Genomic DNA, 23,080 nt, shown 5'->3' with positions numbered 1-23,080 from the left:
CTTTTTTTTCCATTTTAAAATTGGCTCATGATGTCTTTAAGAGCCACACTATTTCTAATTGTACACAAGGTTATTGTACACAAGGCTCTTATTGCTGTTCACCTTTTGTATTTTTCAGGTTCGAGTCACTGATGTGTTTAGACAGAAGTCACATTCATGATGAAACACTGCGGAACATGGCTTGGTATCAAGCAGGACTACCCAGGTATGTCTCCTTGGATGAGCCCAAAAGTTATTTGGTGATTTTTACATTGATTTGGTTGAAACCAAAATGTTCTCCATAAGGGATCTCAATTTATGTATTGCAACAACCCTTATCCACTGTGCTAGGTGCCACTGGGTGGTGACATGTTATATTTTAGTGCAATCACCACCCCTTTGGCTTAGACCACAATATGGTTTATCATTATTATTTATTATTATTATTATCCTTGTTATGTTTATCTGTACAGCTTGCGGCCCAATGTCCTGACCAGTGCAGGAGAATCCAAGTATATAAATAGATAAATAGATTAAATGTTATTCTAATATGAACATGCTTCTTTCCTTTTCTAAACAGAGAGATAGCTCTGGAGATCCTACAGCAGGAAGATGTTGGCTCCTTCATTGTGCGTGACAGTTCCACACATCCGGGTTGCTATGCATTGTCTGTAAGAGTCCCCAAGTTTGAGAATGCCACTGGCATCTCCCATTATTTAATACTCCGCACACACAGAGGTGTTAAGTTAAAGGTAATAAATATTTGTACATCCAAATAAGCTTAACAAATGTTTAGGATAGTTTTCAGATCAGGATAAAAACTACATTTTTAATTGATATAATTTTTTTTTAATTGGTTGAAGTTTACCATTTTAATTATTTATATTTAATATATCTGCTTCAATCAGTTTTTGATACATCTGTAGTCTTTTAATCTTTACAAGTCATCTCAAAATGGTAAACCTTGCAGTGGCTGTTTTCTATCATGTGGATTATTTGAGACTTACTATCTATAATGACAAGAGTAGCCTAAGATGAGACAATGCTATTTATGAGATGTATCATCTAAAGAATGTGTGGCTGAGAAGACCCAACCACTTGTCAATGGTTTGACCATCTAACTCCAGCAGCAACATAGAAACCTTCTCCCAGATCCCTCCTTCCCCCCCCCCCCCCTTCTGGTCAACAGAAGAGATTGGACCATAGAAAGGCGTGAAATATATGCCATATAAAAGCAGTCTGAAAATATTTTATTGTTTTAGAACAAATACCTGTAATAACATAGTTTTAAAATGTCTTATGTCAGCCAGTTGAAATAGATGTAAGTAAAACTACTTGTAGCAGCTCCAATCTTATTTTGTTGGTCTCCCTTTTCCTGGTGTGTTATCAGCTGTACTTGGATGACTTTGTACTCTAGCTCTGACTTAAAGATTGACATGTTTTCCCTCTCATTGAACTCAGTCATAGGAATATTTCTTGCCAATAAGTGACTTGTCAATGCTACATACAATGCATGTACTTCCAGTCTATCCTTGCACATAATTTAGACTCTGGTGAAATGGTTTAGTGACTCATTCTAAGGCATCTCTCTTCTGTCAGCCCTCATCTTTTTTTTAAGCAATAGAGTTTAGAATCTATCTTAACACTTGTATATAAACAGCCAATGTTTTAAACAATACATCCAGTTATCTACTCAAAATAGGCTTGCAATGGTGGTGCAACCTTGCCTTCCACTATATATCCTTTTCCATTCCCCACAAAATGAAAAAAAAGGACTGAAAAATTTTCTTTAAGAATTTTTTTTGTTCTCTACCAGCTTCATGGTTGTATTTTCCCCTCCCAGAAATTGACTTCCTTACATTTAGTTGTTTAGACATCTCTTTCTTTTATCAATGACCATCATGTTTGTGTTTTATCTTAATTGTCCTGTGCTAAATAATAAAATTCAACATTTCATTACCACCTTTTGGTAAACATCAGCTCATGAACTTTGAACTTGTATCAATGAAATTTCTATGAAAAAACTTGACAAATTAGGAATACAAAACTACACATTTCCTGAAATTTTAAGTAATTTTAAGCATGCAACTTTCAATAGTCATATTGGTTATTGGCCATATTTAACTTTTGGAACTAGACTGAACTGTTTAGAAAGTATTGATATTTCACATTATGCTTTATATTTGGTATCTTTTTATTGTGTACAGGGTTTAGACAAAGAGTGGTCCACACTGACAGCACTTGTCACACATCACACAGTCATGAGAGAAATGCTGCCATGCACACTGAAGCTTCCCAAAGTGAAAGGTCAAGTGACCCAAGGGGTTAGGCCAGCAGACTGCGGCAACAGCGATGAGAGGGCCAGCCTCGAGGGGGACAACTACCACCAGCTCGGGGATGTGGCCGGACTGATGGGCCAGCTGAAAATGTGATTTGTATAATTAGTAATACTAGTGTTTTATATCTATATATCTATTCTTTACATATTTATATATACATATATCTACTTGTGAACTGATAAATGAAGGATCATTGTTGCTGTTACTATATGTAAAAAGAGCAAGTGTGTATTTGTTAAAAGGATTAGAACAGTTTTAGTGAAGTAGTCAGCAAGTTTTAATCTTCACCCCTAGAAGATATCTACTAAAAATATCTCTAATGTACAATAAGCATTTTATAAACCTGCTTCTATGATGTTTAGTCTAGGATGTGATTTGAGTGTTTGTTATAGACTGCGAGCTGTTTCTTAGATTCACACTTTTCTAGCATATGTTCATCTACTTTGTAGGCTCTCTGTGGTCTGAGATAAACAGGACAACAAATAGAAGTATCAAATTATTTTATGTCATCGTCCACCATAGAGCCTATATTCAAGAGAGAGCTGAATATAGATGTGCAGTTAAAGTCAACTGAAACAAAGATTTTATTTGGACAAAAGAAAGGGAATAAATTTAAAAATCCAGATTATTTTTAGCTGTGATGAAGTAAAGCTTAGGTATAAGTGTTTATGTTTTGTTTTGTTTTTTTGTGCATGGCCTTGTTAATTTGACTGACTTTCATCTCAAGCAATACTAGTAACTCTTCATAAATTATCTGTACAAATAAAGATTCATTTTCATGATCATTTTCTATTGAAACATTTTATGTTTTACTGTGTCAGGGAAAGTCAAGTGAGATGAATGAATTATTACATGAATTACTAGGTAGTAGGCTTTAAGTGGATGTGGTTTACGTAGACTTTGAAGTTATCCCCCTAGAGCTTGTCTTATTGTGAACATCAAGCCTTAAAGAATTCAATTGAGTAACTATGTTCAAAAGATTATTTCATTCATTGTTTTCTGTCTTTTGTGATTGGTAAAAGAATGTTAGAAAGTAGAAGTTGATATTTAATCAGTTTTTTCAAATGCAATTAAGATATTATTAAGAACATTGTCGTTTATTTTTTTAAGTTTTTTTTTTACCACTATCTGCCCTAGTCACTATCTATCTACAACTTAACTTTAAAAGTTCTTATGTTGTAACTCTATAGGATAATGTATCTATAGTAATTCATTTTGCTTGTAGACATTTAAACACAGAAATCTTATCCATAGCCTTCTGAAGTCTAAATGTACACACATACACAAAACAACTGATTTCTTTCTTGTATATCTTGTGTTGCCAGAATTTCACCTCCAGTTCAAATCAATATATGTTATTGAGCTAGCTTGTCCTTGAAATGTTTGAAGACACAAAACTGTTCTCTGGTCTCACATAGACACTCTTATTTACATTATTTCTAAATTTTATTTTATTTTGCTTAGTTTTTTTTTTCTTTTTATTTACTTATGAGTTTCCAAACAATGAAAGCTCTTCATAATGGGAAATGGAAAAATCAATGCATAGAGAAACTAGAATGGGAGCCTCCTGACGTTTTGTTCTGGTCAAGACTAACATTGCAATGACCCAATTCAATGTAGGGTTCCATTTATTACAGTTTATTGATATTGATTTGCACAAAATCCTTTGTTTTTCTGAGAAGTGTATAGCACAGAATACTTTGTTTTTCTCTGAGAAGTGTATAGCACAGAAAACTTAAACCCTGTCACTCAGACTCAGCAGAAAGATCAAAATACATGAAGAATTCAAATGTATGGTGAATGAGAAGTGGGAAGTTTCCAACCTATCATCAAGTCATTCTAGAGAAATCTAGGCATTACCTTCCCCTGCCCCCCACCCTGAGGTCACAAAATTTAAAGAAAGTCAAAGTCAAATCATTTGTTGAAAGAGCTACTCTCTAAACTGCAACTCTTTCAAAATGTAGTTACTTTAAAACATTTGGATTGAAGTGTTTGTTGAGTCCTGTCTGATCTCTTTCCTTGACTAGGTCACAAACTTTCACTAGTGTTTTCTTTTTGGAATGTTTGTTTTAAACTAGTTTTGATGGTCTGACATTAGTCATCTGTGAATGTATTTGTCTGGATTCAACCCCAGTTAAAAACCAAAAGAAATCACTTGCTATGGTGATGGTTAAAACTATTTCTATGTCTTCATGAAATGTTAGACATATGTCTTCATATGGAGCAATCTTGTTTTAAAACTTGACATGGTATTGTCAACATGAGAGCAGTTTGTTTTTTAAAAGACTTTCTGGGCTAAAAGAATCAGAAACTAAGTTTAATAGTCAATACTGTCACTGATTTCATTTCATTTTTTGTTTACTTACTGAAAGTATGAACATCCCTTTAGCTGTCAAGTTGGCTACTGGTAGAAGTTTTTTCATCATTCCATCTTTTTTTCAAAAATTTTTTTAACTTGTATTTTTTTAATAGCAGCTTTGCAGGAACTTGAATCATATAGGACATGAGATTTCAGTCTTTATGTGTGTGTGATAATGTATGAAAAATGTGTAATACATGATCAGTTTCAGGTCACATTTGGGGTAATGGCAACAAATTCTAAGTGTTTGTTTTTGTGGCCATTGTTTAGGATGTGGTATTGCTTGGACACTACTCTCCCCTAGCATATGGACCTAACCAAGAAATACTGGAGCTGCACAGTGAAATATAAAACTGTCTTAATAGGATATGTGTGCTATGTTTAACTAGATAAACACTACATGCTTTAGATAGGATTAAACATCTAGAGAGAACTGGCTGAAATTTCATGTCACTATTCTTTATGTTTAACTACTGCAGCAGATCATGGTCAAACAGACTGCCTTTCTATTAGCAGCTCACCTAAACAATTCTTTATATTTCTAATTTCATTTGTCTTCAATTGTACATTCAAAATTTAACATTGTATATATTATTTACCTTCCTTCCTCTATTGCCTCCCCTTTCATCTTACAAATGAAGTAGCTATGCAGTGCATTACTTTGTGATGACAAAATTTGTTTTATCTTGATTATCTTTCTTGAAATTTTGTTCTGTACATTAAGATATTCAGAAGCTAAGCATTCAAATCAAACATCAAGGGAATTACCCAAAAAATGTTAAAACTCTGAAACATTTGTTCCAAGTGCCATTGTGTGCAGCAAATTTTGTTTTTTATGTCATGTATTTCATTCACAAATGTGAACCTGATATGTGACTTCTTATAATGTATTTCATTTCTACTCTCAAAACTGATATTTGACCTCTCCATCATCTTCAGTTGGTCAATCTATTACTTAAATAATTGTACTATGAGGCATGTCTTCTCTAAATTCTTTTATTTCGTTTCTTCTTTCCCTGTCAGATAGATATTTTATTTTTTTTAATTTTTTTTTTAATTGGATGCTTGATTTGGTAGAGACACACAATGGCAACTGTTGATCTAACCTGAGAATTGAGTTAATAAGCGTGCATTTTTTTTTAATGTTTAATTTTTTTATTATTATTTCTTGTTTTTATTGTAAATGAGAGCAATAGGAGAATGTTATTTATACATTTTTTTTGTCTTGTTTTATCATTGCCTTGATATCACAACAGACTTGAATTGAATTTTTTTTTGGTAACATTTAGATTATGGGGCCTGGGGGGGGGGGGGGGGGTTAATCCATTGTATAAATCATAATATTTTGTATAAGTTATGAGAAGCATGTTCTGTTTACTGTCACACCTGATCATGATGTTTGAGTTGTACAACTGATCATTGAATACATTGTAATTGTAGACTCTCATCCCTGCATGAAACAGCAAGTTTAGCATCAAGTGTGTACTCCGCTGGTGTGTCTCTACATGTGTGTACTCCGCTGGTGTGTCTCTACACATGTGTACTCCGCTGGTGTGTCTCTACACATGTGTACTCCGCTGGTGTGTCTCTACACATGTGTACTCCACTGGTGTGTACACACAGATGCCTGTTCCCCCTCCCCTCCCTCCCTTCTGTTGTGTTCACATCAAACTATTTTTGTTTTTCTTAGTTTCTGAAACTATGTTAGTACCGCAGATGAAATGATCAAATAAAATGTTCAAAAAGAAATTCATCGTTTTGGTTTCTGTTCTTCATGTTTTCTTTTGTTGTAATAAAATTGTTTTATGACCTTCACCTTTTACTTTGAAACGTAAATTTCTCTCTCCCACCCCTCCAACAAAACAAAAAAAAAAACTCAATGATTCATTTAATTTGAATATGCAAATTTCATTTCATTTTTTTTTTTTTAACATTTCTAAACTTCATAACATTTTGATTCAAGCGAATGTCACAACACCTGAAGATGAGGCTAACTGTTCTGAAGATGTGTTTACATAATCCAATTCTTTACTGTTCAGCCCTAAGTTAGTCTGAGGTCGTCTTGATTAACTTAAACTAGCTTATTGAAGTCATGTTGAGTAACTTAATCTAGTTAGGTTATCTAGTTGGGAAGTCATCTTAGCTAAGCTTGTGTACTGAGGCCTTGACTTAGTCTTGTGAGGTCAAACTTATTCTAGTAAGGTTATATTAACTAACTTAGTCTTGTGCGGTCTTGTCTAGTGAGGGCATCTTGACAAAACTTATTCTAGTAAGGTCATATTAACTAACTTAGTCTTGTTCTGTCATCTTAGCTAATCTTGAAAAGCTTATTGTAGTTAGGTCATTTTGGCTCTTGTGAGGTCGTCTTGACTTAGTCTATTAAGGTCATCTTGACTAAATTACCTCCTAATTGAACATAATAAAAAATGAAATGTTGGGTTATCTGATTAAGCTTGATAATAATCGACTTTCCTGTACTATTTTCTGTTTCTCTATACCCGGTATTGTTAAAAGATTTACGACCATGAATAACAATGTAATCGATTCTTTAGTCGCACTTTTTTATGAAACCCATCACCCGCTGAATGCTCGCTTCTCGTGATATTTTTAATCTTCCACAAACTCGTGCGAGGTTGTCTGATTGATTCCGTCAGACCTTGGAAAATTATTTTTCCCCTTTTACTATTGAATTAAAAAAAAAAATTACTTAGTTGTAGTTGTAAAAGAAAAAAGTTGCAATGAATTAGACCAGGATATTTTAGACTCATGTCACATTTAAACAAGATAGTTTTGTTGAACAGATGCTGTCTTTGTTTGCAAAAATAAACAGTTGAGGATAACTATTTACATGTAACTTAATATCCCTGGTAAGTACTTCTAGTAACAACTAAACTCGCCACAGCGGGACAATACTAACAAAACTATTACGGGACTATGTTATTACTATCGTAGATTTGTTGGGGCTCTGCTACAGCTTCAAACTTAATGTTTCACCTTCAAAAATAAAACTTAAAAATGGCCTAGAACCTAAGTTCTATTGCTGTTTAATGGGTTTGTCTCCGTGCTGGTCTTGTTGTGGACTTGATGCGCCATGTTCAGGTTTCATTCGAATACATAAATTGTGGTAACGTAAAACATTTAAACGCAATATGAATGAAGTGACAACAGCAGTGTTTAGGAGAAAACGAGAGACAGACAGACACACACATATATATATAGTATATAGGCCTATATATATGTGCCTATATATCAGTTGGCCAATAACAAATGTAAGTAATTTAAGAGGTGATAAAGACATCAATGATGTATTAAATTATCAACATATTTTGTTTAACATCAATTGGCTCTCGATTAGTCGAGTCTTGGATTGGAAAAGACTGCATAAAAAGACGCGAAGCTCCGTCCTTGAAGACTTATGGCCATGATCTGAGATTGGTAGCTAGCGAACTGTAGATGAAAAAAAAATTATTGCAGAAACAAAGAACAAAAAAAAAAGTTTTGAACATCAATAGAGTGTAAACAAACTGATCCCCTTCAGGGACAAGCGCCGAGAAGTAGAGGAAGTCCTATGAGACTTGGGATCAGAAAGTGTTTCATTCAGTACATTATTGAATAGAGAAAGCATGTCAAACCTTTGTTGTGCTTAGAAACAATAGATAAACAGTAAGATAAATCTGGCCATTCCGTTACTAATCTACCAGATGGTTCTGAATGCTAGAAAATCAATGCGATACTCATGCAAATCGTTGCTTTAAAAAAAAAAAAGTTCTTACAGAAAATATTGACACTCTCAATGCTATGCCTCTGTGTTTATTATTTAAATTCCTTACAGACTGTCTATAGACTACTGGTAGCATTGTCTCTACCTATATATTATACGATTCAAGTTTGTGATATTAAAATATTCAGTTTTCTGAAGTGGATTTTAGTTTATTGAACACTAATTAACGAATCCTCGGCTAGGCTTGGACAGGGCCGGTCCAAACAATTGCGGGGCTTTATGCGATACTGATTTCGCGGGGCTTAGTCTGGGTGGGAATAAGTGAAAATTAAGATTTTGTATTAGAAAAATTGTATTCATTCTTTACTAAGAACCTTGCAACCTATGGCATATTTATATGCCAGTGACTATAAAATTAAATAAAGTATTGAAACTTCCATTTAAGGTGAAAATTCGTCCGATTATAACATTTTATTACCTGAAAGCTGACAATGTCTTTTTTTCTTTTATCGAGCGTAGGATTGGCGTTTTCCGCATAAATGACACCCACAAATTACATTTTTGCCTATTTTTCTGGAGATTTTTATGAGTTTTCAGGAGATTTTAATAAATTCAGGAGAAATCCAGAAATTGTTCATATATATATTTTGCAATTTGATAATTACACCTAGAATTAGCGCGGGGTCTATGAAGGCGCGGGGCCCTGGGCCTAAGACCGGCCCTGGGCTTGGATATAGTTGCACTGAATTTACGTCTAGAAATTCAAATTTTGTTAAACCCCGTTACTATCAGCGTCACAGTAATCAAAGACAGAAGTTGGAGATAGCCATAGCATGAAAACTTAAGTATTGTTGACTTATTCACACACCACAATAGCTTTGTAAAAATTAAATATGTTGGCCATTGGCATGTCTACGTAACCACGTGAAATAGGCTTCTACTGCTTTTCTGAATCTTCGCACTCGAATGCAAGCCTTTTTTATGTCTCTATATTTTAATTGTATTTTTGGAAAACAAAGGGCATTTTTTAATCACAACTTTTTATTTTTTTGACATTTAGGCTACAGGTTTCTTCGTGAATTTGTTGAAATAAGTTTCTTGAGTAGGCAGGTGTTCTAGAGCTGAACTTCAAGGCTACACGATGTAAGCCTAATTGACTGCTCGATACTCTCAACTAGGTCTAACATTTGGTAGCCAACAGTGCTCAGTATTTCAATGATACTGTTGTAATCTCATACCATCCTGCACCCTTTCACTTTGAAGATGGACACGACACGCTCTGTTTACCGGACATCTTATGTTGGCTTGTTACTGGTCACTCTGCGGGTGATGTCCGTAGATTTGGCCCTACAGTCCTACACAGAGTATCCTATCAACAGCAAATATTTACGAGAAAAAATGGCAATCTTCTTATTACAGAGGAGCCCCGTGTCATGCGCAGGATTGTGCTTCCAGCTTGCAGGGTGCGCAGGATTCGTGTACGATATGCAGAGTTGGACTTGTACCCTGGGGCGTGGTCTACTGGACTACAACAGTTCTGTAGTAAATGTGGCAGTCCAGAGACAAGTTTACTACATGACCGGTAAGTCAGAGGTATGCTTACAGTGTGATAAGTCAGAGGTATGCTTACAGTGTGATAAGTCAGAGGTATGCTTACAGTGTGATAAGTCAGAGGTATGCTTACTGTGTGATAAGTCAGAGGTATGCTTACTGTGTGATAAGTCAGAGAAATGCTTACTGTGTGATAAGTCAGAGGTATGCTTACTGTGTGATAATTCAGAGGTATGCTTACTGTGTGATAGGTCAGAGGTATGCTTACAAGTGACATCGTCAATTTAATTATTAAACTAACATCATCTATTTAACCTCTGAACTAACATCATCTATTTAACTTCTGAACTGACATAATCTATTTAACTTCTGAACAGACATCATCTATTTAACTTCTGAACAGACATCATCTATTTAACTTCTGAACAGACATCATCTATTTAACTTCTGAACTGACATCATATATTTAACTTCTGAACAGACATCATCTATTTAACTTCTGAACAGACATCATCTATTTAACTTCTGAACAGACATCATCTATTACACTTCTGAACAGACATCATCTATTACACTTCTGAACAGACATCATCTATTACACTTCTGAACAGACATCATCTATTTATCTTTTCCTTGAGAGAAACAACTTGAATGATTACAATGTACAAATTAAATGTTACAACAAGCATATCCTTTTGACAACTGTTTACCTCTGAGCAAAAATCATGTACCATGATCTAGGTTACTACACTTTAAACAAAGTTTCTGCATCTGAAATTTCATTCATACAATTCCTAGTTTTAGTTCACACTTTCTTAAACTCATTATCAACAAGTAAAAGATGGTCAGAGTTTTGGAACAAAAAAAAACATCAAGAAAATGGAACAGACACAAAACAGAGCAGTGAGATTCATAACAAACGAATATTCACACTTGACTAGAGTAACACCTTTAAATAAATCACTAAATTTAGAAAGCCTTCAGGATAGAAGACTTTGAAGTTAAGTAGCAATCATACATAAAACACTGAACCATAATCTTCAAATAGAAAAACAAAATTTAATAAAATACTCAGAAAGACACAAAGATAAAGACGTATTCCTCATCCCATATACTAGGACAAATTTGTACAAATACTCCTTCTTCCCTAGCTATTAGAGCATGGAATGGGTTGCCTGAGCTAGCCAGGAAAACCAGTGACTTGGCAGAATTTAAGTCATTGGTTAATATGCAAGACTGAATGCATGACGCGTAGGACGTAATCATCTTCTTTTTTTTGAAGTAACGTCTGTATTATATAAGATAAAATAAGATAAATGGTGCAAACTGAGAACGCTTTTATAGAACGGAAGTGACGTCAGAAGAGAAAGGTCGGAAAATTGTGATGACATGAAAAGATAGTAAATATTTCGTGGTTGCATTGAAATGCTTTTAAAGTAAAAGATGCCAGAAGTTGAATGATATCGTAATATGGTTTTCAGGGTAACTAGCTCTTATATTGTTGCACAGTATGAGTAACGTCCATTTTGCGGGTGGCCGCGCCCATGAAAATTCAATACATTTAATTAATAAAAGTAATATTACTAATAATAATCAGAAGGCTTTGTCAAAGCAATATAGGATCAATTTATTAGGACTAAAAATTATGAAAAGCATATCATACAACTCGATGTTGATAAAGGCCGAAAAAGTGGAAACGCGAGTGAGTCAATTGAACACATAATGGCATGATGTTCAGCTTTAGGATACTGTATCAGAATCCGCCTACCTTGGTCCCACTGTAGCTGGGTCGCCATAACTAAGTACAGAAGTAGAGAAACCTGGCTTTGACACATAATCTTATTAAGAAAGATACGGCTCCTTACTATACTCGCCAGAGCCAGTGGTATCCCCTGAGTCAACCGATTATACTGGGATAAACTTATTTTGACTGGCAAGAAGGTGGATTTTAATCGACCAGATTTACTGTTTATCAACAAAAAAAGAAAAATCCGCACCCATCATTGACATCGCCTACCAGTGGCGTCACTAGGAAGATGCGGTGGGTGCGGGTCGCACCGGGTGACACCGACCCCAGTGACGCCACTGTCGCCTACCACTATCTGACACTAGAAGGAAAACTTGAAAAACAAAGAAAATATGAACATCTAACCTTAGAAATTAAGCGACTATAACTGTTGTTATATCAACCGAGGGAATAGTGACAATTTCTAAGTGGACACTGTTAATAGGACTACAATGCATTTTGTTTCCCTTACACATAAACTTCCATGTTAATTTGGATATTCAGCCTTGTGGTTTATATGAAGCAATGTCGAACTATATCGCCAAATACATTTCACAGTCAGGTGTCACTTCAAGCATTGCTCAAACTGTCAGAGAAATCTCACGTGAATGTTTAAACTACAACAATTCGCATGTGAATATTCAATGAGCGACAAGTCTCAGCATGTGAATATTCAATGAGCGACAAGTCTCAGCATGTGAATATTCAATGAGCGACAAGTCTCAGCATGTGAATATTCAATGAGTGACAAGTCTCAGCATGTGAATGCTGCTTCTGGTTTGGACACCTAAATGTCAGAGAGAGGTCACGCAAGACTATATTCCTGAATACAAGAAATCCTGTGCAATAGCCCCCACACTTCTTAGCTGCGAATGATCCAGAAAAATATTACCACAGTCTTCTCCGACGTTATTTGCCTTTTTGTTCAGAGAAGATATGACTACAGTCTCTCCAACAATATTTGTCTTATCGTTCATAGAAAGGAATATGACAAAGCCTATATAGTGTACACGAAACATTTCAAGCACGAGAAGTGGATCTAAAAGAGCAATGCAAGTAATGGAAACAGAATGGTGATTGTACGGGACAAGCTCTCAAAACCAGGCATTATAAAGGAAATTTCATTAACTATATATAAGCTTTATATAATGATATTAAGTCATTAGTAAGAATAAACTCAACCATATCAGCTACATTTAAATGGGACATAGCATTAAGAGAAAGAGAACATTTGAGCCCTAGGCTATTTTCTTTTTTTAAATGATTTAGATTCAGACCTAGAAAAAAAAAAGGTTTAAAAGAGATAAACCCCAAATTTGATGACAATACATCCAAGCTGTTCACATTCCTACACGGCACTACACGCTGATGATACTGCAATTTTAGCATCTTCAGCCAAAGATTTACAGGTAAATAATACAATAACTACTGTAGAGAAAACCAATTAAGAATAAATGAGGATAGAACTAAAAACAAAAAAGATATTTGATGCACAAAGCAGGAATTACACTTTTGAATTAAATGGTAATCCATTAGAGATAGTATCAAATTTTAAGTACGTAGGTATAATCTCATTTAATGGATCATTCTTAGAACATAGGAAATATTGTCAAACAAAAGGAACAAGTGTCATGCATTAAGTTTTGTCACAGTCTTGCTTGGCATTAACTGTTATTCGAGAAACCTCGGACATAGAAAGAAGACGTAAGAATGACTAAATTCACTTTTGGTCAGTGGCAGTCGTTTATGGGATTGACAGAGACAGTACCGGTACACATATTTTTAGTAGTTGCTTTCTGTACTTTGAGCTGGATACATGTTACATGTTATTGAAGTTTATTGTTACCCTCTGTGATGCAGACGTGAGTTCATAGTAAGACAGCATATAGGCCTACACCTTTTTATGCTTTATACCGCTGAGATGCGGATATTTCAATACATTGGATTATCTTTGTGTAACTACTATAAGGTTGCAATATATTGTTATTATTGAATAAACGTCAAATTTGTCTGCTAAAGTATAACTGAAGTCAATCTGTACTATTTAAGTTTGTTACGTGTTAAGTGTAGCTCCTTGAGACACGAACTCAGCATTCTACAGCACTACACATACAGCATGTTACAAGTCTGCCAATAGATGGTCAAATTGAATTGAATTTTTTGGTCAAAATGATTCTTAAGTTAAACTCAAAAACATCTAATTACATAGTTTTATGAGAAACCGGTAAATGTAGGCCTACAATGGAGACATTAGTAATGAAAAGAATGGTTAATTTTTTATTATTAAATTATACTACTGGCAAATGTAATCATATCTCTAAAATGATGTATAGTTTTTTTTTTACTAAAGATAATCAGTTCTCAATTTGTAAATGGTCATTACATGTCAAATAGCAATTAGAGAAGTTAGGTTTGACAGCAAAATTTCACTGGTAATTGTTGACAGTAGTATAAAAGATCAAGGTAGACAACACATTTCAGCAATAATGCAAACTAGTGAGAAGAGGAAGCCATCCTCTTTTATTAAAAGTAAACTTGTTTGGCAAGACTGCCCTCCCTTTTGAAACCATCTAGGGATGCTTTACTTATTCTAAAGATTTAGAAGCAGTAATATCAACTTTCCAGTAGAACTAGGCCGTCGCAACAGGACGAAGTATGGCGTTAGAATATGTCGATCATGAAATAGCTGAAGCCTTTCATTATCTGCTGGTGTGTGAGCATTTTAAATGATACAGAATAAGATTAGTAAAAAAATATATTGTTATTCCAGGCCTAATGTTGAAAAATTACTGAACTGTTGCATTCTAAATCTGTAAAAATACTTTAAAAACCTCATTGTATTCATAGAGATCACAGAGTTGATTATTTGCCTTTTTTTGTTCAGAAGTTAAATCGTGCTATAGAAATGTTTCAAAATAAATCTACGTTTCTTTCCTGTGTTGCTATGATGATGGCTTGGATTGTAGGCCTAAGTTGGTGTTAGATAACCATTTCACTGTCTGTGAATCGCGTGATATGATAATTGCGGTATTGTTGTTCATTATTATTGTTATAATTTATATTACCACTTACGTTATTATTACTTTTCATTTATTTTCATTATGGGTATGTCCATATTGTCATTATTTGTCATTTTAACTGCCTTTGTAGCACTTGTGCTTTGTGGCATAACAAATAAATTGTTAATTGGTGGTCTAGATCTATTACAAATTGAATTACATGACTGATACAAACTAATTGAACAATTAGACACTTCGTATGAGCTTTTGTTGTTTTCTTAAAGCATTTGTTTATGTTTCACGTGTGTGTGTGTTAGGGATTTGGTCCAGGTTTCGCAATATTTTAGAAAATAAAAATGTTCCTGTACGAGGCCCTCACCAATCGGAGTCCCTAGGCGGCCCTGTATAGATGTAGTTTGGTATGCTTTGAATGTTTATATGTGGCTATTTCACATTTGTACTATAAATAGTAAACTACTGAGAGTTAATTTACAATAAGAGTTAAATTGAAATTGATTTAGCTAACTCTAGCTTTGTTTCTCTTTACAGGTTTACCAACCTTCATAGCATGCTCCTCTATTCTTTTCAACATTACGATCTGCCCCTTACCTGACGTTGGAATCAATTTGACTTCTGTGTCTCTATACATCCAATTTTCTAAATCTCCTTGTACCAAAGATGTCACCTTCGGTTTGAATCAGAATGGAGATTTGTGGGCTGGCAACGGTTGCAGGGGAATGTTCTCCCTTGATCTTTGACAATAACTTGACTAAACATCACAACAGCAGGTCAATAGCTAAATATAAAAGACCTAATGGAGACAATGTATTTTTTTACATTTCTCATTCAACTGAAACCTAGATTACTTCCATAGGAGTAGCTGTGTTGATCAGGACTTTGAAACGTTTGATAAAGCTGAATGCTTTAAAAATAAATCACTTGTTGACGGATTGATTTTGTGGTGTACAAAAATGAATGGTCTCATTTGATTGAATAGTTGTGCGCTTCATAAAGCCAAACGCTATTATTTATTTATGTGCTGATCTTGTGTTACCACACGTTTCGATGTCCTTGTTCTCCAAATAACAAAATGCTCTCGTTTGATGAAAGTACAAAAATGATCAAGACTTTGTTTAAACTCTGAAGGAATGTTGCGTCTAAACTATTTGCAAATGTACTACAGGGGAAGGACTGGTAACGAACAATGGAAGAGCGGAGCTGACAGAGAGAACGCTTGAATAGAGATACAGTCACACAATCTCACAGAGCCATTACATTTCTAGTTGGCACTTTAAACACATCGTTATTGAATGTTTCTTTTCGTGAGTGTGTTGTCTTCATTTCAGCCTGGTCGTAGCTTTCATGTTCAATAGGAAGAAGAAAAAGAAACGTGTGTTCCTGTGCTATGTACACGTTAGATTTATTGTTTTCTTTTTTGTCATCATCTAATAATCTTCCAACACATATCATTCGTCACTCGCTAAGTCATTCTTAATATAAAATGCAAGATCTAAATATATTTACATATGATAAAATGTTATTGTTGTCAAGTCGGATGAACCAGTTACACCAAAACACACACACACACACACACACACACACGAGTCTTTCAGGCCATGGATAAAGATGTCCACTATGCAGCAATGTAACTCACATGCTCAACTGAATCGTTGAATAAATGAATTAGTGACTGCTTGTACATTATGTGATCAAATTTTATCGAGTTATTTAATAGCAAAAATTCGGTTCCTGTTTTGGAAGGGGGTTGTAAGCTTAAGTTAATGTTCAATAAAGTTATCAAATAGTGTGTTTTTTTTTTAAAAAGCAAGCTACGCTAGTGCAAACATCACACATTGATTAAATTGATAAGAGCCATACCTTGATATACCGCTTTACGTATAAACAACGTAGACCTACATTTTATACACGAGATTTAGTCTTATCTATTTGTCATAATGATGTCGCCATGATATAAACTGGCCCGTGTTTCAACGCTCTGGTGAACGCAACGAAAGCGAAAGAGTTTTACAAGGACGTCTACCCGGGAGTTAAGACCAGGTGATAAGACTTGGGTGAAAGTCGTTGTCACAAAATATTGAGTGAGTTTATGGAAAGAAGTTGTTTTTTTTTTAATGGCCTCTGTCATCAAAGGGAGACAACACACGTAAATTATTCTTTCTAAAACTTTGATTTCTGTACGGCAATCTAAATTTAAAAAAAAAGTATACACTGGACGGATGCTTGAATTAAAGAATATAATTGACAAAGTTTGACTCTCATGACGTGGTAATAAATTTAGATGGCCAAAAATTTCAAGAGATATCACGGGAATCAAAGTTTTAGAAAAAAAATATAATTGCTAGATCTAGTGATACTGTAAGAGAGTTCTACAACTTCACCAGTGTGTATAAAATGTAGGCTGATAAATGTGCAGTTCTTTGCAGCTTTATAACAACATATAATCACCACAATAAATTACTGTCATACATTCTTTCTATGTGGCAGTTTAACTGATATATCTATGCACAGGTCGACTTATAGTATGGCCTCCAGCAATTTATAATACATCTACAATACAACTGCCCTTTTGTTTTTGATGTCCATTCATCAATGAATATGCGGGGGAAAAAAACACGGTGCATTGAGCAAAGACATCATTCCTCTGTGGACTTTTTGGAATATTTCTCGTCTTCTTCAACAAAAGCAAATAACCAGTCTCTGAGCCAAACCAGAGGTTGGGCCAGGTAGTGGAAAGCACTTAGTATGAAAGGTGTTATGTACAGAAAGAGCAGGAACTGAAGTCTCAGCGTCTGGTAAAAGATTCCTTCAGCACTAATGTCTTTCTTTGGGACTTTCTTGACCTGCTGGAAAACTGGCTCCAAAGGCTGAAGAGCTCTTGTGAAGATCTTTTTCAGCCAATGGTAAATCCATAAAGCCGCCAAAACATAGAATCTGAAACAAGTTGGAAATAACAATTAATTAGTAAAACCCAAAATAAACCAAGAACCATCTTCTTTAAAAATAAGCTTATAAAAATGTTCTTAGTTACACATCTTGGTTCTGAGAGGAATGTATTAAGAGTAGATTATTTTTTATATTCTTTATATCTGTAATGAGAGCTTAGAAAATGGTATAGTATTTAAAGTTAAAAGTAAAGTTTCCTCTTTGAGACCTTGATGTAAAGATGATGTAAAGGTCATCTGTTTCTATGGCCAAAGGCTAACGAGCAGGGTATCATGTGGCCAGCACAACGACCAACCGCCTTTACTGTTCCCAACTAAAGTCAAGTACCCATTAGAGTTGGGTGGACTCAGGGGCGCCCTAAAAATTCCAAAATTTAAAATCCCAGTCTTCACCGAGATTCTAACCCAGGACCTCAGGTTCGGAAGCCAAGCGCTTAACCACTCAGCCACCGCGCCACATAGTATAGTATTTATGCCTTTGTTAATTCTAGAAGTCATAGAGGCCTACATCGCCTAATTTTGTTTTCTATTTTATTTTCTATAACATTATTTTTAATAATTCATTATCAAATTATTGTAAGACATGAATCAATGTCCTCCTTCAAGCCACAGTGATCACGAAGAAAGAGTCCTCCAAAGGACAGTTGGCTGGACAATATACAAGAATGGACCAGCCTCCTTTGATATCCTTCTAAGAACAGGTGCTGGCCGGGAAAAGTGGAGGGATTTGGTTACGCGACATGTCAGAGCATCCCTACCACGAAAGTCTAAGGACAGATGGGGATGCATAATGGAAGATAAAAATTACGTGTTATTATATTTGTGTCAATTTGTGACAATTATCATATCTTACAACTAATATTTTTTCTCTACAAATCGGGGTAATTAGCACAAGCATGTGTTACAATGTGTTTGATTTGTTTCGTCGCCCTACGTTTGGTTTAATAGTTTATACTTGGACGAGGTCGATGTAGGAGTTAAGTTTCCTTTCTCCTAGACTCCTATGTCTATTAAGTAAATACTCACCTAACAACCAATAAGAGCGCCTTTTTGACCAGATTGATGACCATGTCTGGAAAAGAGGACGGTGGTCTGGGATATACCACAGACTCTCCTGTAAGATAAGCAAAGCCATTGTTAGTAATAAAAAAAATGGTTTCATTCATTTGTAGGCTACGTGGTTGAGAATGTCCACATAATTTATAGTAGACAAACCTTGAGACTAGATTAATGTTTCTCAACCTGGTCTATAATTAGTGCGCAACTAAATGCGACTTATTCTTACATTCACGTGATTGTGGAAAATGGGATGTAGACCTAGGTATCAATTTGTCAATGTACATCAAATATTCTGCGTTAAATTGAAACATGATTATAAGTGCTCTTTTTTTTTCGCGGACGAATTCTGCAGACCTGTTCTGTGATCGCCTTTAGATATCTGGTAAGGGTACCAATGTTTCATAATCTTTTAATGACCAGCAGCCATTCTCTATAATTAGGCAACATGTCAAACTCGTGAGTCCCTAAGGTTTATAAGTGGGACTCGCATTTTTTAAATACTGGTACTACTAACTACGACTCTGCAAACTTGAGACTACTCTTCTTTTTTGAAGTTACGTCTGTATTTCATAAGAAGAATATTACTAGGAGAGGTGAGGGTAGTTTTAAAAGTCTATACTCAAAGGATGCTAGTAAATATATAACTAAGACCGACACTAAATAGGTCATGTCCTCAGCAATTTGGCTCACTTAAATGAAAAAAGACATAGTAGGTAATTCTACAAAGAACTGACTGGGGCAGCCTGACCTTTGATATTTATGTGGCCAATTGAAATTAATAAGCAAAAGTTACGCGACTTACTTTAATGACAAACAAAATGTTGACCTAACACTACTTACCTGGTATGCTGTTGCTGTCTGCCATGGTGTGAGCTCTGTACATAAATAATGTCAATCAAATGTCAACAACCAGTGTCGCTGTTTAATTCTCAACACTTAAGTGACAAACTTCCTGGGCCTCCTGTCTATTTATCTACATACCCAGCCCACTCTTAGCTTACAGCCTTCACCTTGCTGTTATCTGCCTGACGTGTGAACGAACCGCTTTGCCTTGAAAAAACAAACAAACACCAACTATTCCGACCAGCCGTGAGGTCCAAAGTCTAAGTCAGCGGTTAGCTTGACAATATACCTTGAAAAGCACTTTACCCTATGTCCAGGAAAGAGAGTTGGTTTTCTATCTGAATATATTGGACTACATTCTACTTGATGTCTAGTTGTAAGTTACCGAAGTTCTTCATCTTTTGTCAAGTATTGCTGTAAATGTAACGAAGATACTAACTTAGGTGGTACCTTTGTACAACGGTTTGAGATTCCTTGGGTCTAAAGGTTGCTCGATAAGTGTAACATGTACTAGTAAGGTGGGGTACAAAAACGTCTATCATTAGTATCATGCGTACTATTACTAGTTGGACCATGACCCTCAATAACGTACGAGAGGCTTCGAAACTCGTGGTAGCAGTGTTGAATGAGGCCCGCAGAACTGTAAATCAGAGTCTGTAAGCTACAAAGCCCTGGCATTGCGGAAAGGCACATAGGCAATATTAATTGTAGCTGACGAGATATTAAAAAAAAAACAAATCGTAAAACGAAACTTTGTTTAGAATAACACAAAAAGTATTGATTAGTTTTATATTAAAGTTAATTTGGAATTTTTGAAGACGGTGTGATCCTGACTTTAAAAACTAGATTTCAACGAGATTCGAACCCTCAAGTGCTTTACAACTTAGCCACCACATCTCAGATTGAATATGACGTGTCTTAGCTGAAACTATTGGTTAGAATCGGCTAGATCAATGTCATAGAAAACGTAGACATCTTACCGTACTGAGGGCGTACTGAGGGCGTAATGAGAGAGTACTGAGAGAGTACTGAGGGCGTACTGAGAGAGTACTGAGGGCGTACTGAGAGAGTACTGAGATAGTACTGAGGGCGTACTGAGAGAGTACTGAGAGAGTACTGAGGGCGTACTGAGAGAGTACTGAGAGAGTACTGAGGGCGTACTGAGAGAGTACTGAGAGCGTACTGAGAGAGTACTGAGGGTGTAATGAGGGCGTACTGAGAGAGTACTGAGGGCGTACTGAGGGCGTATGAGAAAGTACTGAGGGCGTACTGAGAGCGTACTGAGAGAGTATTGAGGGCGTACTGAGAGAGTACCGAGAGCGTACTGAGAGAGTACTGAGGGTGTACTGAGGGCGTACTGAGAGAGTACTGAGGGCGTACTGAGGGCGTATGAGAAAGTACTGAGGGCTTACTGAGAGCGTACTGAGGGCGTACTGAGAGAGTACTGAAAGAGTACTGAGGGCGTACTGAGAGAGTACTGAGAGAGTACTTAGGGCGTACTGAGGGCGTATGAGAGAGTACTGAGGGCGTATGAGAGAGTACTGAGAGCGTACTGAGAGAGTACTGAGAGAGTACTGAGGGCGTACTGAGAGAGTACTGAGAGAGTACTGAGGGCGTACTGAGAGAGTACTGAGAGAGTACTTAGGTCGTACTGAGGGCGTATGAGAGAGTACTGAGGGCGTACTGAGAGCGTACTGAGGGCGTACTGAGAGCGTACTGAGAGAGTACTGAGGGCGTACTGAGAGCGTACTGAGGGCGTACTGAGAGAGTACTGAGGGCGTACTGAGAGCGTACTGAGAGCGTACTGAGGGCGTACTGAGAGATTACTGAGGGCGTACTGAGGGCGTATGAGAGAGTACTGAGAGATTACTGAGGGCGTACTGAGAGAGTACTGAGGGCGTACTGAGAGAGTACTGAGGGCGTATGAGAGAGTACTGAGAGAGTACTGAGAGAGTACTGAGAGAGTACTGAGGGCGTACTGAGAGAGTACTGAGAGAGTACTGAGGGCGTACTGAGAGAGTACTGAGAGAGTACTTAGGTCGTACTGAGGGCGTATGAGAGAGTACTGAGGGCGTACTGAGAGCGTACTGAGGGCGTACTGAGAGCGTACTGAGAGAGTACTGAGGGCGTACTGAGAGCGTACTGAGGGCGTACTGAGAGAGTACTGAGGGCGTACTGAGAGCGTACTGAGAGCGTACTGAGGGCGTACTGAGAGATTACTGAGGGCGTACTGAGGGCGTATGAGAGAGTACTGAGAGATTACTGAGGGCGTACTGAGAGAGTACTGAGGGCGTACTGAGAGAGTACTGAGGGCGTATGAGAGAGTACTGAGAGAGTACTGATGGCGTACTGAGGGCGTACTGCTTTATAGGTCAGAAACAAGCAGAAACAAGTGGTGAACAGAAAACTACAAAAGACCAAATCGTTAAAAAAACAAAATGAACTTCCCCAGGGGATAAAAAGCTGGACATTGTGAGTTCAACAACTGCGCTGGGCCTGGGTAAAGTTTGGACAACTGAGTTGTGGATATTTTTCTTGTTTCTCAAATATCGCCCATGCTGCTTGTTCAATAAAACTGAGGAAGTCTGTTAAAATACAACGACATACTGAAATGTAACAAAATATAGAAACTGTCAGAGATGTAGGTTATGTGTAGGCCTAATGGCATTTTAAAAAAATACAGCGGCGTACTGAAATGTAACAATCTATAAATATGAAAATATCTATAACTTTTGTTATCTTATCTTATGAAATACAGACGTTAATTCAAAAAAGACACGACACTGTGATACAAAACTGATCACTTCTTTGTCTCTTTCCGTAACAGCTTTTAAAATGTTAAACGCAAGGTAGGGCTTCACGAGATTTCTGGAACGAGTTAGATTAGTTAAAAATACACAACTGTAAAATTAACATGTTTTACCAACAAGTGACGAAATAAAGTGTCATTCCAGTCTCAAATAAAACATGATTTACATACTGTACATACTCCAGAGCACTGTTTTATTTTTAATACACTTTCAATCAAATTGAATAAAACGAACTCAGCATAAGTCATTTGTGTTTATTTAACATACATGACATGACGACACACTCTGCTTATACAACAAACAGACCTACCTTTGACCTTCCGTTTTCACAGTTCTCTTGCAGCTGTGACCAGCAAGACATAACCTTGACCTCAGGGTCGATATATTTATTAGTTTGAAAAAAAATCGTCATGTACATAACATGAGCATCGGTCTGTGGTAATTGAATGCTGGGGGACTCTTCTTCGTAGTGTATAAAGAACACTTAACACTTGAGATATGCACGAGACTACACAGCCACAACAGACAATCCAGTTTAACCAGTGGAGCTGGTCGGGCACATCACATCTGTCGTCTCTTGCACATCACGTCTGTTGTCTCTTGCACATCACGTCTGTTGTCTCTTGCACATCACGTCTGTCGTCTCTTGCACATCACGTCTGTTGTCTCTT

General features: G+C 36.3%; 3 protein-coding genes across 3 annotated transcripts in view; 2 read left to right on the top strand and 1 right to left on the bottom strand.

The window, feature by feature from the left end:
• The window catches only part of LOC106057450 (uncharacterized), a 111,180-nt gene extending 108,121 nt beyond the window's left edge, over positions 1-3,059 (top strand). Inside the window, exons 11-13 of the mRNA XM_056007959.1 lie at positions 119-205; positions 560-731; positions 2,187-3,059. Of these exons, the coding sequence (XP_055863934.1) occupies positions 119-205; positions 560-731; positions 2,187-2,411 (484 nt within the window). The 3' untranslated portion in view covers positions 2,412-3,059. The remainder of the gene's footprint in view (positions 1-118; positions 206-559; positions 732-2,186) is intronic.
• Positions 3,060-9,464: 6,405 nt separating this feature from the next.
• LOC106077704 (uncharacterized) lies at positions 9,465-16,550 on the top strand. Its single transcript, XM_013238432.2, has 2 exons — positions 9,465-9,980; positions 15,284-16,550. Exons 1-2 carry the CDS (start codon positions 9,662-9,664, stop codon positions 15,490-15,492), a joined length of 528 nt encoding a protein of 175 aa, XP_013093886.2. The 5' UTR covers positions 9,465-9,661; the 3' UTR covers positions 15,493-16,550.
• LOC106077705 (uncharacterized) lies at positions 16,130-19,798 on the bottom strand. Its single transcript, XM_056007661.1, has 3 exons — positions 19,597-19,798; positions 18,724-18,811; positions 16,130-17,686 (listed from the first exon to the last, which is right to left on the bottom strand). Exons 1-3 carry the CDS (start codon positions 19,637-19,639, stop codon positions 17,389-17,391), a joined length of 429 nt encoding a protein of 142 aa, XP_055863636.1. The 5' UTR covers positions 19,640-19,798; the 3' UTR covers positions 16,130-17,388.
• Positions 19,799-23,080: the final 3,282 nt, after the last annotated feature.

The sequence above is a fragment of the Biomphalaria glabrata genome, chromosome 13, assembly GCF_947242115.1.
Source record: "Biomphalaria glabrata chromosome 13, xgBioGlab47.1, whole genome shotgun sequence".
Lineage (NCBI taxonomy): Eukaryota > Metazoa > Mollusca > Gastropoda > Planorbidae > Biomphalaria > Biomphalaria glabrata.
This window is presented reverse-complemented; position numbering and strand designations above follow the sequence as displayed.